We start from the raw sequence: 14,921 nt of genomic DNA, 5'->3' as shown, positions 1-14,921 counted from the left end.
GTGGTTTCTTTCATTTATTACTATTTAGAATTGTTTAAGAAGTAATGGTATTTGCATTCAGTATTTAACTTAATTTACTGAACATTTTCACATTTCTTTAGGAGAAATTAGAATTAGAAATATTATAAATGTGCTGTAACATTTAGATAAGTCATTTTGGGAAGTTTGGGAAGCACAGGCCTATGAATCCTGGAAGGGTTTCATGGCACAGTCTAAAACCGGATTCTAATAAAATGTAATTGCATGTAGTGTTGGTGCTTGTTTTGTCATGTCATGCATTTGTAACACAGATTTTTCTTTAGAACATCACTTTTATATTTCTGCCACTAATTTGTTCACAAATATTTTGACACTAGTGCACACATGGGTGTGAAGGCAGTTAGTTGTGTAATACTGTTTAGCCATTTGAATGTAATTTTGATTCTGCACATTTATAAGAAAAATGACAGTTTGAGTTCAGTTTTAAGAAGAAAAATAAGACATTAAAGATTCTAAATCTTAATTCACAGTTATAGTAGATTCAAGGTGTGCTACATCAGCAGCAGTATTGGATTTCTAATTAAGAAGTTGGCTAAGGTGAAAACCTTCAGCCGCAATGCCCCTTACATTTGTTGATAATTTGGATGTTATTGTATAGGATGTATTGATGAAACAAATTCTTTTCGGGATGATGGAGCTAACCGAAACTTTAAATATTGGTTTAATGATGAGCATCAAAATACTTTGTGTGAAGTTGATGTGGCCATATGCTTTATTATTGTCACTGGTATTTATTGTAAAATGATCATTACAAATTTCCCTTGTGAGGATTAAAATGGTGTGACAAAACAATTATTATGAGAGTGAGTAAATGTGTTCATATCTGAAAAGCAGTCATTGGGCACCATTTTACATTTGCCACATGTGCTGAGTGGATTTTCTTCTTTAAATTTAATCACTTCAATATGCTTAAAAGCAAATTTAGACAATCTAACTTCACAACAGTGTGAACATCAATGGAAATCAGAAAAATGATTGCCTATATAGCTCATCTTTGGAGCGTGTGTGTAGGTACGTACATACATACATGCCTGCCTGCCTGATAGGCAAACTGCAGAGGATGAAGATGTTCTGAAACCAGGGGTTGTAGCTGCTTCAAGAACAGCCTGAGAAAGTTCTTCATGGCGTATGAAATAAGAGCAACTGGAAGTCCTTGGGATCACTGGACTAACTTTACCTTGCACTGGGCCTACACAGAGTGTCTTCCATAGCTGTTGCACATTCTGCAAACTCGGAGAAAGCGAGAACAAGTACTAGAGGACCTCACAGATCTGACTGGCACATATTTTTAGCACCATGGAGCAGATTCCATCTGGCCCTACAGCCTTGTTCATGAGCTCTATCTTCACCTGATCAGCAGAGACGGGCATTAAAAGTAATAGAAGGGGTCTTGAGACCACGTGTATGATGTCAGTGTAGGGGAAGGTCAGGCAGGGTATAGATGGCACTTGGGATTCTGTAACCTCCTTAGCTTTCATGCAGACACTAGCTTGAGTCAAACCTGATGAAGAACTGGTTCAGTTCATTAGCTCTGTTCATGTTTCCTGCCTCTGCAGGTTTTACAGGTTGCATGCAGCCATTGATCGTCTGCACCCCATTCTATACTCACTTCATGGTCTGTGGTAACTTCTGCTCAAGTGTGACTCTGTAGTGGGCTGTCTCCTCACAGACCTACTTCCTCAGTTATGAGTGCACCGGTTTGATTCCCTATTTATCTCCAGACCCAAAGGCCCCTCTTCTTTTTATTCAGGAAGGCTTTGAAGCAATTTTGTGATCCAGGGTTTGTTGCTGGGAAAACACTGCATCGTCTTTGTGGGATCTGTGTTATCTACACAAAAACTGAAATAGTCTGTGATACAGTGGCTGAGTCCCTTAATGTCTTTACAGTGTGACTCTCAAAGCATACTCCACTCGGCTTTCTCAAAGGCATCCTTTAAAGCATCCTCAGCCTCCATTTCTGTATGATCCTGATGGGGACAGGCAGCCATCGAACAATGAGTTAACTGTATAGGTGGGTGTGTGCAATACCAAATTATGGTTGGATCTGTCCAGAGGTGGCAAAGTAACAGAAGAATTATATGCCTCTTTAACATTAGCATATAATAAGTCTAGGGTCCCATTTTCCCTTATTGTACTGTCCACAAACTGGTAAACATTGGTGAGAGTGGAGGAAAGTGAAACATGGCTAAATAAGGCAAGGACTCATTAAGTGTGCAAAGTGTTATTAAAATTTTTGATTCATTCAAGTAGTCACCTTTTGCTGATATAACAGCCAAACTTTGGTAACCCTTTTGATTCAGAACGCCAGTCACTCTATGGCACCAGCAAAAGAACCCCAGGCCATCACACTTTCTCGTCCATGTTTGACAGTTGGTGTCACACACTGAGGAACCATCCTTTCCTCAACTCAAGGGCAAAGAAACATCCTGTGAACCAAAGCTTTCAAATTTTGATCCATCTGTCCATAAGACTTTTCCCACAGACGGTATTTCAAGGCCCTATTTTGTCCTTTAAGGAATGGCTTTCTTACTGCCGCTCACCCTGTCAAACCTCCAGCCCAAAGTCCCCTCTTCACAGTAGATACTGAGACTTGCTTTCTTTGACCACCGTTAAACTGTGCTTGAAGCTGTTGTGCTGTGAGACGCCTGTCATGCAAGCCGGCGACTCTCAGAAACTTGTCTTCTCATTTTGTTGTGACTTTGGGTCTGACGGATCTCTTCCTATCTTCCAGTTTCCAATTGCCTTTGGATTGTGTAGGACACCACTGTACTCAATGACACTTTGATATTTTTTTGCAATTTCTCCGTGTAAAACGCCTACACTTCTAAGGTTAATAATGCTCTGTCTCATTACATTTGTTAATTGCTGTCTTCTTGACATTATCACTGGAATTTACATTTTACAGTGTAATATTGTCCAAGCAGTACCTCAGAGGGTGTAGTAACACAGTCTGTTGTAACTCTGCTTTAAGACAGACAGAGGATTTTTAAGTAATCAACAGAAAGTTGGGACACCTGTGCAAATGGTTTGCTTCAAATTGCAAGGCTTAGTTGACTGTAATTGCCGCAGAACATCTGTACTTTGTGACCCATTAATTGTTCCCTTTTTTATTATGTCCCATTTATAATATTCTGAAATTGCCATCTTTCATGTTTTGCTAACCTAAACTTTAAATTTAAATCACCTTTTCGCCATTTTAGGTCGTCCATTGCATTTTAAATGATTGAATTTGAAGAAAAACTGAAAAAAAACTAAGAATTTCTAAAAATTCTGACTGATAGTGAAATTTAAAAGCAACAGCTTAAAAGTCAATGCCTTTGTCTAATTATTATAACCGGTGAGCCAAGTGGCTGGATTGTCCATTCTTTATCTAACTGTGGTACCGTAAGGACTCAAGGGGATGCCTTTCAGAAGTCTTATATTAAGGGTAAAAATGGATTGAAGTAAAGCTTTGGGAAAAAAAACAGTCCCAGTCAGCAAGCAGCCTGCCATTAGACCTCCTTAAGGTTGAATATGCAGGGTTTAATATGGACAATGAGACAGGTACGAGGTTACCGGTACATAGCTGATTTTTACACTTCTTCTTTCCCTCATTAATAACAGAGCCTAAGAAGTTAGTTGGTGCCTTTCGTGTTTGGTGACCTGATAACATGATAAAACACTTGTCTATAGATGGACTTCATGGGTGAGGTTTGTAACTGCCATGAGTTCATAGAAGCAGCTTATATTATATCCTGATTGTATTTTATTTTGTCACTCACAAAGTAAGGCAAACATGAAATGAACACACTTAATTTTAAGCAGTGGTCAAGATGAAGCTGAAGTAATCTCAAATTAGTCACTCTCAGGCGGGAAGCCACAGTAACTGCAACCTAAGCGATAGTAGATCTAATAACATGAGGACACCAGACATTTGACATATGAGAGGTGGCGATTCAGTCCATCTAGGTGGTTTGTTTAGCTAACAGTGAAGCTGTCCAAGTAAAAAGACAGCATAATGGAATTAGCGGAGACTGATTTGAGTAATTGAAGCTCACACTGTCTGCTACGCTAATCACTTGACTTGGTCAGAAGTAATAAATATGAGAGCAAGTTGCTCAGCATGGTGACACACTTTTAAAAAGCACTCTGCTGTACTATTTAAACGTGTTCTATGCTTTTTAGATGATCTGACTTCAATTAAAATTGATTAAAAAATGTAATCACAATTACAATTTTTAATCAAAATTAACAGCATATTATTGACAATTTATTGTAGTATTTCCTTCAAGCATGTTACTATTTTTCTATAAAGCAGAAATAACTGATTAATTTATAATAAAAAATTAATAATTGCTTACCTAAGCATATACAATGATTTCAGTTAGTTTATTTAACAGATTTATGTAAGAAAAACAAGGCCCAACGACCACGGCCAGTCACGATAGTTGACACAGACTGCTCAGCCAATCAGTGCACAGCAGGCCTGTTGCTCCTCAGAGACCCGAGTTCGATTCCCCGCTGGGGAGAAAGTGTTATTTTTTTTTTCTTTTTAACCATATAAAGTGGTATGCACTGTCAGTCAGTCAGATCATTGTATTTTCATGTGGGATGCTCCTTTTAAAATATTTTTAACAATTGAGACTGCAATTAACATGAACAGGTATCTTTATGACTGTTATTTTTAAAATCCATAAGACATAGACAGACAGAGCACTGCATAATAGACAGACAGGTAGAGAAGTCACTAGATATATAAATAAACAGGGAAGGCACTGTATAATAGATATAAAAAACAGCTAAGGGGATAGATAAATAGAAAGGAAGGAAAGGCACTATATGATTGGCAGATAGGGAAGCTGCTATATAATAATAAAATTACTATTACTATATAGATAGACAGGGAGTTCACTGAGAGATAGTGAAAGCACTGCTAACTGAAAAATGGTACAGCCTTTTTATTAATCAACAGATATTTTTAGGAAGGCAAGCAGATAGTGAGAGTACATGCAGATGTATAATAAATGTGGGATGCTCTTTTTAAAATATTTAAAAATTGCGACTACAATTGACATGAACAAGTGTCCTTATAACTGTTCTTATTTTTAAGTTATGTAAGACATTCACTCTCAGACAGCACTGAATAATACACAGACAGAGAAGTCAGTAGACAGATAAACTGGGAAGGCACTGTGTAATAGAAGATATAAAACTGTCAGGAGAAAAAAATAGACATACAGATAAATAGATAGATAGATGTGAAAGGCACTATATGACTGATGCTGCAGAAAGGCAAGCAGGCAATAAGAGTACATTCACATGTGAAAGGCACTAGATAAATGAATAGATAGGGAAGGCACATATAATAGGCAGAACAGGGAATTCACTGTATAATAGCAGACAGACAAGGCAAGCAGGCAGTGAGAGTACAGATAGATTTGAAATACACTAGATAGACAGATAGAGAAGGCACTGTACAACAGATATTAACAGGAAAGGCGCTATATAATAGGCAGACAGAAAAGGCACTAGACAGATAGATTACTGTATTAACTATATAGTAGTTTCATTTTATATATAATGTATATGTATTTTACAACTCGGAGAATTATGTCAAAAAGAAATACATTAAATCATATCAATCGACACACGCTGCACGCAGGCAAGCGGGCAGTGAGAGTGGCGATAGATGTGAAAGGCGCTAGATAGATTGTATACAACAGGCAAAAATAGCGACCACTTGTTAACGGTATTAGCTATAAATAATGAAATCATGAATTAATCAACAGAAATAACCGCGCGATCTACATTTTAAACTTCACTATTACTTAAGAAATAAAAAAATAAAAAACGCCGCAGCAGCAAGTCTATGAAGGCGGACGCTGCAAGCAGGTAGCAGACAGAGCGGCGAAAAGCGCAGAACAGCGCCCCCCGAAACGGAAGTGGCAGAAAATAGATCGCATCGGTAGTGGTTTAGCACTACCATAGAGAATTAATGGAAAACGTTTTAGGGAGTTTTATCTAAAGAATATCCATACAAAAGACTCTTAATAACTCAAAATCATTTTATCAACATGTTTAAAATCTCACTGACGATATTTTACTTTTTTAAAGCCTGTAATGTGCACTCCAATTATGGCGAATTTACTAACCTGTGATCAAGATTACAGAGAGCACACGCATTGAGCTGGCGTCAGCTTAACGCAGTAGAATCCCCCGCCGCCCTGCCCCTCTCCCTTCCTGTGCGGAAAGCAGCAGGAGCACCTCGCAAATGGAGGGCGCCCTTACTCCCTTACGCCCTTACTATTGCAAATGGGCAATAGAAAACCGATCATTGCCCATGCAATCCCAAAAATGTGCTGGCATGATGTCGGGGCAGCATGGGCGCGCGCAAAAAAAATAAAAAATTCCCGACGCTCAAGATGCCATCCCTACCACGATGCCGCCCTGGACAACGGCCCATATCGCCATTTTCAAAAACCGCCACTGGGTTACAGTATAATATAGACTAATATAGGCTATAACATACAATTAATTAAACAATAACAACATGCCATGTCTGTTTTGGGGGAAGTCTGATTGAGGTGCGTTCCATTTGAAATGGGAAGTCAGACTTTCCGAGTTCCAAATCCGAATTTACACCTGGAACACCTCCATAAGTAGGATTTTCAACTCGAAAATGACGGGATGGTCAGTCAAGTCCGAGTTTGTCCGACTTCATGTCATGACGTCAATCCAAAATTACGACGTACATTGCGAACTTCGGTGAAAGTTATATATTATATTGTTTATTAGCACTGCGGTGGGTTGGCACCCTGCCCAGGATCGGTTCCTGCCTTGTGCCCTGTGTTGGCTGGGATTGGCTCCAGCAGACCCCCGTGACCCTGTGTTCGGATTCAGCAGGTTGGAAAATCGATGGGTGGATGGATGTTTATGAGCACTTCTGCCTATTTGTGTCTCATTAAATCAGTCGTACTCACAGTACTGTATGGCTTCTAACTGTGGATTCGCAAAATACCGCGTCGTGCGTTGTTATCAACTGCTCTTTACTCCGATGGAGCAAACACAACAGAGGTTTTCCTGGACGCATCCATATTGGTTTCTCCGAATTTTTTAATGGACCGTGATCAATTCGGGTGTGACGTTATTCGTGAGATGACGCTCGACCGGGTGAGTATTCGTTGTCCGAGAACAGGGCTGACCTACGGCATTTCGTCTCCCATTTAGATCGATACCTCGAAGGCCTCTTACGTTTCACAGTCGTACTTGCATCAGCAGACATCACTGTGTGTAGAGTCTTGTTTTGGACGTTCCGCTATAGTGTGCGTTGTGATTGTTTTATTGATTTATTTTTTATTCGACAATATGTGAATGCAGCATAATGGTAAGTAAATAAGTTATTACGCAGTCTGATTCAGAGTGCAGCGCTTAGCCGCATTCACTCCGCTTGTGAAACTGGTTTGATTTGAATTGTTCTCGTATTATTCTCTGCACTTTGATCAGCTATATATGAAACGAAATCGTGTCTCATACTGATATATTACGGTATACTGTATTGTAATATCCCAGTACGAGTGGCGACTCTAATGGTATGTGTGAATGAAGGCGATTATCAAGAAACATAACGATCAAACAGTACTACTAATAGACTCGGATTCAAATTTAGCTGTTTCATAAAGTGTGAAGCGTGGTCAAATTGACCGCATTTTGGGGTTACGTTTAAAGATTTAATCGCAGAAACGTTTCATGCATTATTCGCACACGTTAACTGCGATTAAACAGCAGCTCTGATTTAAAAATTAAGTAGAGGTGTCATGTGTACAGTATAGTAGAGCTCATTGCTTTTTTTTTTATCGTGCACTGTGTTAGTGTCACCGTGTTTGATATTTTTAAAAGAAATACTCATTTATCAATACAAGAACTTCATGGAGTGAAGCTAATCTGTCTGCAAGATTTCTGCTTTGCCAAGTGATGCTACTCTTAAAAACAAAAACGCCAAAGTGTTTCTTAAGAGCGCTGCTACAGAGAAACCACTTTTGGTTCCCAATTGAACCATCCACATGAAGGTTGTTTAAAGAGCATTTATTTAATTCAATCCATAACAGGTTCAATACATATTCGTTAATAGATAGTAGATTTGTGATATACCAGCATGTTCCCGATTTTAGAAGGACCCCTCTCTGCATACAATAGCATTGCCTATTTTCAGGTTTTCTCGATCTGCATGTTGTATCCTGCTAGGTACAGTAGTCTGCTATACATTAAATATCTGTTTTGTGCACAAATTAGAAACCTTTACAAAGTCCAAAGAACCAATTTCCCATGCAAAGAACTCTTCACAAAACGAAATGCCCCTTTGTCAATCAATGGTTTTACATGGGAAACACACCACCTGGTAAAGTGCCATTTTAGAACCGAGCATTGTTCGATTATTTTAGGTCGCGTATGGACTAGCAAAAGCTTATTTGACTGACTTGTGTTTCTTCCACGGTTGCTTCTTACTTTTAGCTGGTGCTTATTCTGAGTGCAGGGGAGTAGCTAGGGGCGGGTGGAGGGGGTGGTCCACCCCGGGCGGCACATTTTTGGGGGCGGCAAAAAGGCTAAAAGGCTCAGTACAATTCGTTTGTAAGCAGCAGGGTTCGGAAAAATACCACTCATGAATGAAAAAAGTACAGTTCTCTTATTTGAATCCAGAAATGCTTCAAAAATAATTTTCAGACTGCCCTTCTGTGACGGCATCAGTCACAGCAGTTGAAATTTATGAGGCAATAACAAAAATAAGCATAAACATTATACCGATCATAATTTGTAGGAAGATAAACAGCTAATTTGGAATATATACTTTCATTTTGTTATCAATCCGAATTCGTTCTTGCTCTGCGCAGAAAACATCCCCACTTATCACTCGTACACTACACTGGTTCTGGTTTTCGCAGAGTAATTATATTAAACTAATAATTAGAACACGGCTTATCAGTGCATCTCTGCTATATTCTTATGTAGCTGATGCTTATAAATAATTCTATGTGAAAAATTTTGCTGTTTCTCTCTATATATGAATAAATCTATGCAAAATTTCATAATGTTTCTCTCTACGTCATTTTAATTTTGTAGTTAATTAGGTTAACATATTCAGATATGTTGGAGGGCGGCAAATTGAAGCTCCGCCCCGCCCGGCAAGAACTCGAGCTACGCCATTGGCTGAGTGATCTGATTTCCGAGCCCTATTGATTAACGCACGTAACAAAAGTAACTGTCAGCATTTCAGGAAAGGACCGGACAATGCTGTCATTATTTATTTATTTACTGAACACAGAAGGAAAAATGTGAATATAACAGTGATTGGCCTCTTGCGAATACCGAAATCCTTCATATCGCTAAAAGTTAAGTGTAATTAAAGTTTGTAACTTTCCTTCCGAATTAAATATACGACTGACCAATTAACACCATGTGCTAAAAATATACATATACTTTGTATACAAAACATTTGGATTTCCTGTGTTGTCCAGGTTTCTCCTTACGAAGTGTTACTCTCCCGCGCCTGTGATGCCATTCTGTCTTGTAAACCAGTCTCAAGGATATTTACAAGCACCCTTAAGTATTTAAATAAATCGACTATGCCGTGTGGTCATCGGACAATCTCCTTCGTTGCCTTAAGCGTTCAGAACTCCCGCTCGCTGCTTTGGTTCCGGCTCGCAGCATGCGTAGTGCTTTTCCATTCTTTTCATGTCGCTAATCAAGCGTTGCTTCTCCTGCACTACACGTCTGTGATGCAAGCGGTGAATGTCGCGCTCCTTTTGCAGCTTCACCAGGATCTCCTCTTGCTTCACAGCCGCTTCTTTGTAGCATTCAATCACTTTGTTCAGACGGCGCATTTCGTTATCCAGCAGCTGGTTATGAAGATAGATCTCCGGGACAAAGCCTACATGCTTTCCAGTAATGGAGCCCCTTTGCATCATTTCATACCACTCTGTCTGGAAGCAGTCGAAGGTCTTGCGCATCCCCATCTTGATGAGGAAGTTGAGCGTAAAGTCGTCTAACGCCTTGGGTTCTTGGGAGGACACAAGCAGTGTAGGCCGTGAGGATGGAGACTCTGGGCGGCTGCATTCCTCCTCTGAGAGCATCTCGTTAAAGTCGTCAGATTCATTGCTCGATTCTTGGCTATTATCAGCTGTGTCCATGCTTGACTCCCGGATTCTTAGCTGAGTGGTGTTTAGGTGAAGCGTCTTAAGAATGCCAGTGTCTCATGCAGTTGAAAAATGGGCGGAGAAATCAAAGGTCCGTATATGGAAGGGGGCGTGACCGTAACGTTATAGACGAGATTAGCTAATACTGTAAGTGAACCCGCTGAGACGTTTACATGCGAACTTCCATTCTGCGTACATCGATAAGGTCCAGGGGATGCAATTAAGAAAGGTAAGAATCAAAATCTAAACATAACATAAATAAGTCTTTTCGATCCCTTTTTCTCGTCTGAGTTTTTGCCACTAAGTATATCTTTAAAACCGTTAAAACGCCTTTGCCTGTTTATATACCGTAAATGTGCTACACTGAATAAAGACCATTTAGAAAGATTTATCATAGCAGGCGGCAAATCTTATTAACATGTAATATATTAACCGTGTTGTTTTTATCTGTACAATTACAGAATTTGCCCCCTTTCCACTCTTAGCTGACGATGCAGTTGTAACGACTCGTGGAGAGATAGACGGAGGAACTGAATTATCACTCTACCAACATTGGCGGTATAGCTGTAGATGGCCCTTAAACTGATCGCTGGTTCCTAATGCGATTCCATTATGTGTGTTGGGTCGAAGCTTATACAGTGGTGTGAAAAACTATTTGCCCCCTTCCTGATTTCTTATTCTTTTGCATGTTTGTCACACAAAATGTTTCTGATCATCAAACACATTTCACCATTAGTCAAATATAACACAAGTAAACACAAAATGCAGTTTTTAAATGATGGTTTTTATTATTTAGGGAGAAAAAAATCCAAACCTACATGGCCCTGTGTGAAAAAGTAATTGCCCCCTGAACCTAGTAACTGGTTGGGCCACCCTTAGCAGCAATAACTGCAATCAAGCGTTTGCGATAACTTGCAATGAGTCTTTTACAGCGCTCTGGAGGAATTTTGGCCCACTCATCTTTGCAGAATTGTTGTAATTCAGCTTTATTTGAGGGTTTTCTAGCATGAACCGCCTTTTTAAGGTCATGTCATAGCATCTCAATTGGATTCAGGTCAGGACTTTGACTAGGCCACTCCAAAGTCTTCATTTTGTTTTTCTTCAGCCATTCAGAGGTGGATTTGCTGGTGTGTTTTGGGTCATTGTCCTGTTGCAGCACCCAAGATCGCTTCAGCTTGAGTTGACGAACAGATGGCCGGACATTCTCCTTCAGGATTTTTTTGGTAGACGGTAGAATTCATGGTTCCATCTATCACAGCAAGCCTTCCTGAAGCAGCAAAACAACCCCAGACCATCACACTACCACCACCATATTTTACTGTTGGTATGATGTTCTTTTCTGAAATGCTGTGTTCCTTTTCGCCAGATGTAACGGGACATTTGCCTTCTAAAAAGTTCAACTTTTGTCTCGTCAGTCCACAAGGTATTTTCCCAAAAGTCTTGGCAATCATTGAGATGTTTCTTAGCAAAACTGAGACGAGCCCTAATGTTCTTTTTGCTTAACAGTGGTTTGCGTCTTGGAAATCTGCCATGCAGGACGTTTTGCCCAGTCTCTTTCTTATGGTGGAGTCATGAACACTGACCTTAATTGAGGCAAGTGAGGCCTGCAGTTCTTTAGACGTTGTCCTGGGGTCTTTTGTGACCTCTCGGATGAGTCGTCTATGCGCTCTTGGGGTAATTTTGGTCGGCCGGCCACTCCTGGGAAGGTTCACCACTGTTCCATGTTTTTGCCATTTGTGGATAATGGCTCTCACTGTGGTTCGCTGGAGTCCCAAAGCTTTAGAAATGGGTTTATAACCTTTACCAGACTGATAGATCTCAATTACTTCTGTTCTCATTTGTTCCTGAATTTCTTTGGATCTTGGCATGATGTCTAGCTTTTGAGGTGCTTTTGGTCGACTTCTCTGTGTCAGGCAGCTCCTATTTAAGTGATTTCTTGATTGAAACAGGTGTGGCAGTAATCAGGCCTGGGGGTGGCTACGGAAATTGAACTCAGGTGTGATACACCACAGTTAGGTTATTTTTAACAAGGGGGCAATTACTTTTTCACACAGGGCCATGTAGGTTTGGATTTTTTTTTCTCCCTAAATAATAAAAACCATCATTTAAAAACTGCATTTTGTGTTTACTTGTGTTATATTTGACTAATGGTTAAATGTGTTTGATGATCAGAAACATTTTGTGTGACAAACATGCAAAAGAATAAGAAATCAGGAAGGGGGCAAATAATTTTGTACATGTTCCCTTATTTTGATTAATAAGATATGTATTCTGTATTTTAACCGACTCCTGGAGTACTTCAGAAAAGTCAAAGTGACGGGGAAAATGCAAACTTCATATTAAAAATCGACTGTGCTTGCATTCCCAACTCATGTATCTAATGAAAACTAATCAACCCTTATACATAATCCATGTAGTCCATCAGCTACGTAACACTTCTGTCTCCGTGTTGTAAGCAGTCTTCTTGTTTCAGTAAGACGCTACCAACACATTATTTGCTGTAACGGACGAAGTGTGAGGAGCTCGGGGTTCATTCCCCTTATGCGTACGTAGTGGGGTCTTTATAAGCCTTGTCGCTAATTAGCTGTGTAGAAATCAATGTGCTACGGTGGGCTGGCGCCCAGCCCAGGGTTTGTTTCCTGCCTTGCGCCCTGTGTTGGCTGGGATTGGCTCCAGCAGATCCCCGTGACCCTGTAGTTAGGATACAGCGGGTTGGATAATAGGTTTTACTTCAGCTCCATTCAGTGACGTAAACAGACAGCTATGGTGCGCAGTGGCTCAAAAGGGGAGAAGAGGCACTTTACAGAACAGAGTTTGTTACATTTTATTCATAGACATCAAATTAGTTCCTACTTTTATTTTTGTGTTTTTAATTTCATTAAAAATTGAGTGTAACTAAAGGGCCACTATAATGTTCACAAACTTGGTCAAGTCATGTATGCCTATGATATCTGATTATTCAGATTGTCAAAAATGACACATTTTAACAAGATGAAAGAGCAAATAAAAGAATTCCCACCTAGTTACATGGACCTTAACAGAAAGGTTTCACATCATGGAACATCGAAGCAAAGATTTTCGTCCTCCAAAAAAATGAAAAAAAAAAATATATATATATATATATTATATATATATATATATATATATATATATATATATAAACTGCTCAAAAAAATTAAAGGAACACTTTGAAAACACATCAGATCTCAATGGGAAAAAGAAATCCTCCTGGATATCTATACTGATATACACTGGGTAATGTGTTAGGAACGAAAGGATGCCACATCGTTTGATGGAAATGAAAATGATCAACCTACAGAGCCCTGAATTCAAAGACGCCCCAAAAATCAGAGTGAAAAATTATGTGGCAGGCTAGTCCATTTTGCCAAAATTTAATTGCAGCAACTCAAAATTGTACGCAGCACTTTGTATGGCCCCTGTGTTCTTGTATACATGCCTGACAACATCGTTGCATGCTTCTAATGAGATGACAGATGGTGTTGTGGGGGATCTCCTCCCAGATCTGGACCAGGGCATCACTGAGCTCCTGGACAGTCTGAGGTGCAACCTGGTGGCATTGGATGGACCAAAACATAATGTCCCAGAGGTGTTCTATTGGATTTAGGTCAAGAAAGTGTGGTGGCCAGTCAATGGTATCAATTCCTTCATCCTCCAGGAACTGCCTGCATACTCTCACCACATGAGGCCAGGAATTGTCGTGCACCAGGAGCCACTGTACCAGCATAGGGTCTGACAATGGGTCCAAGGATTTCATCCTGATACCTAATGGCAGCCAAGGTGCCTTTGTCAAGCCTGTAGCGGTCTGTGTGACCCTCCATGGATATGCCTCCCCAGACAATCATTAACCCACCACCAAACTGCTCATGCTGAATGATGTTACAGGCAGCATAATGTTCTCCATGCCTTCTCCAGACCCTTTCACTTCTGTCACGTGCTCAGGGTGAACCTGCTCTCATCTGTAAAAAGCACAGGGCACTAGTGGTGCATCTGCCAATTCTAGTATACTATGGCGAATGCCAATCGAGCTGCATGCTGCTGGGCAGTGAGCTCAGGGCCCATTAGAGGACATGGGGCACTTGGGTCACCCTCATGAAGTCTTTCTGGTTGTTTGGTCAGAGACATTCACACCAGTGGCCTGCTGGAGGTCATTTTGTAGGGCTCTGGCAGTGCTCATCCTGTTCCTCCTTGCCCAAAGGAGCAGATACTGGTCCTGCTGATGGGTTATGGACCTTCTATGACCCTCTCCAGCTCTCCCAGAGTAACTGCTTGTCTCCTAGAATCTCCTCCATGCCCTTGAGACTGTGCAGGGAGACACAGCAAACCTTCTGGCAATGACACGTATTGATGTGCCATCCTGGAGAAGTTGGACTACCTGTGCAACCTCTGTAGGGTCCAGGTATCGCCTCATGCTACCAGTAGTGACACTAACTGTAGCCAAATGCAAAACTAGTGAAGAAACAGTCAGAAAAGATGAGGAGGGAAAAATGTCAGTGGCCTCCACCTGTTAAACCATTCCTGTTTTGGGGTCATCTCATTGTTGCCCCTCTAGTGCATCTGTTGTTAATTTCATTAACACCACAGCAGCTGATACTGATTAACAACCCCCTCTGCTACTTAACTGACCAGATTAATATCCCATAAGTTTCATTGACTTTATGCTATACTCTGATTAAAAAGTGTTCCTTTAATTCTTTT

At 40.3% G+C, this 14,921-nt stretch overlaps 1 protein-coding gene across 1 annotated transcript; it reads right to left on the bottom strand.

The window, feature by feature from the left end:
- Positions 1 to 9,174: 9,174 nt before the first annotated feature.
- LOC120524684 (sperm-associated antigen 16 protein-like) lies at positions 9,175 to 10,305 on the bottom strand. The gene has a single exon (XM_039746496.1). It carries the CDS (start codon positions 10,197 to 10,199, stop codon positions 9,672 to 9,674), a length of 528 nt encoding a protein of 175 aa, XP_039602430.1. The 5' UTR covers positions 10,200 to 10,305; the 3' UTR covers positions 9,175 to 9,671.
- Positions 10,306 to 14,921: the final 4,616 nt, after the last annotated feature.

This window comes from Polypterus senegalus, chromosome 2, assembly GCF_016835505.1.
Source record: "Polypterus senegalus isolate Bchr_013 chromosome 2, ASM1683550v1, whole genome shotgun sequence".
NCBI classification, from domain to species: domain Eukaryota; kingdom Metazoa; phylum Chordata; class Cladistia; order Polypteriformes; family Polypteridae; genus Polypterus; species Polypterus senegalus.
The sequence above is the reverse complement of the archived record's forward strand: the minus strand, read 5'-3'. Positions and strand labels throughout refer to the sequence as shown.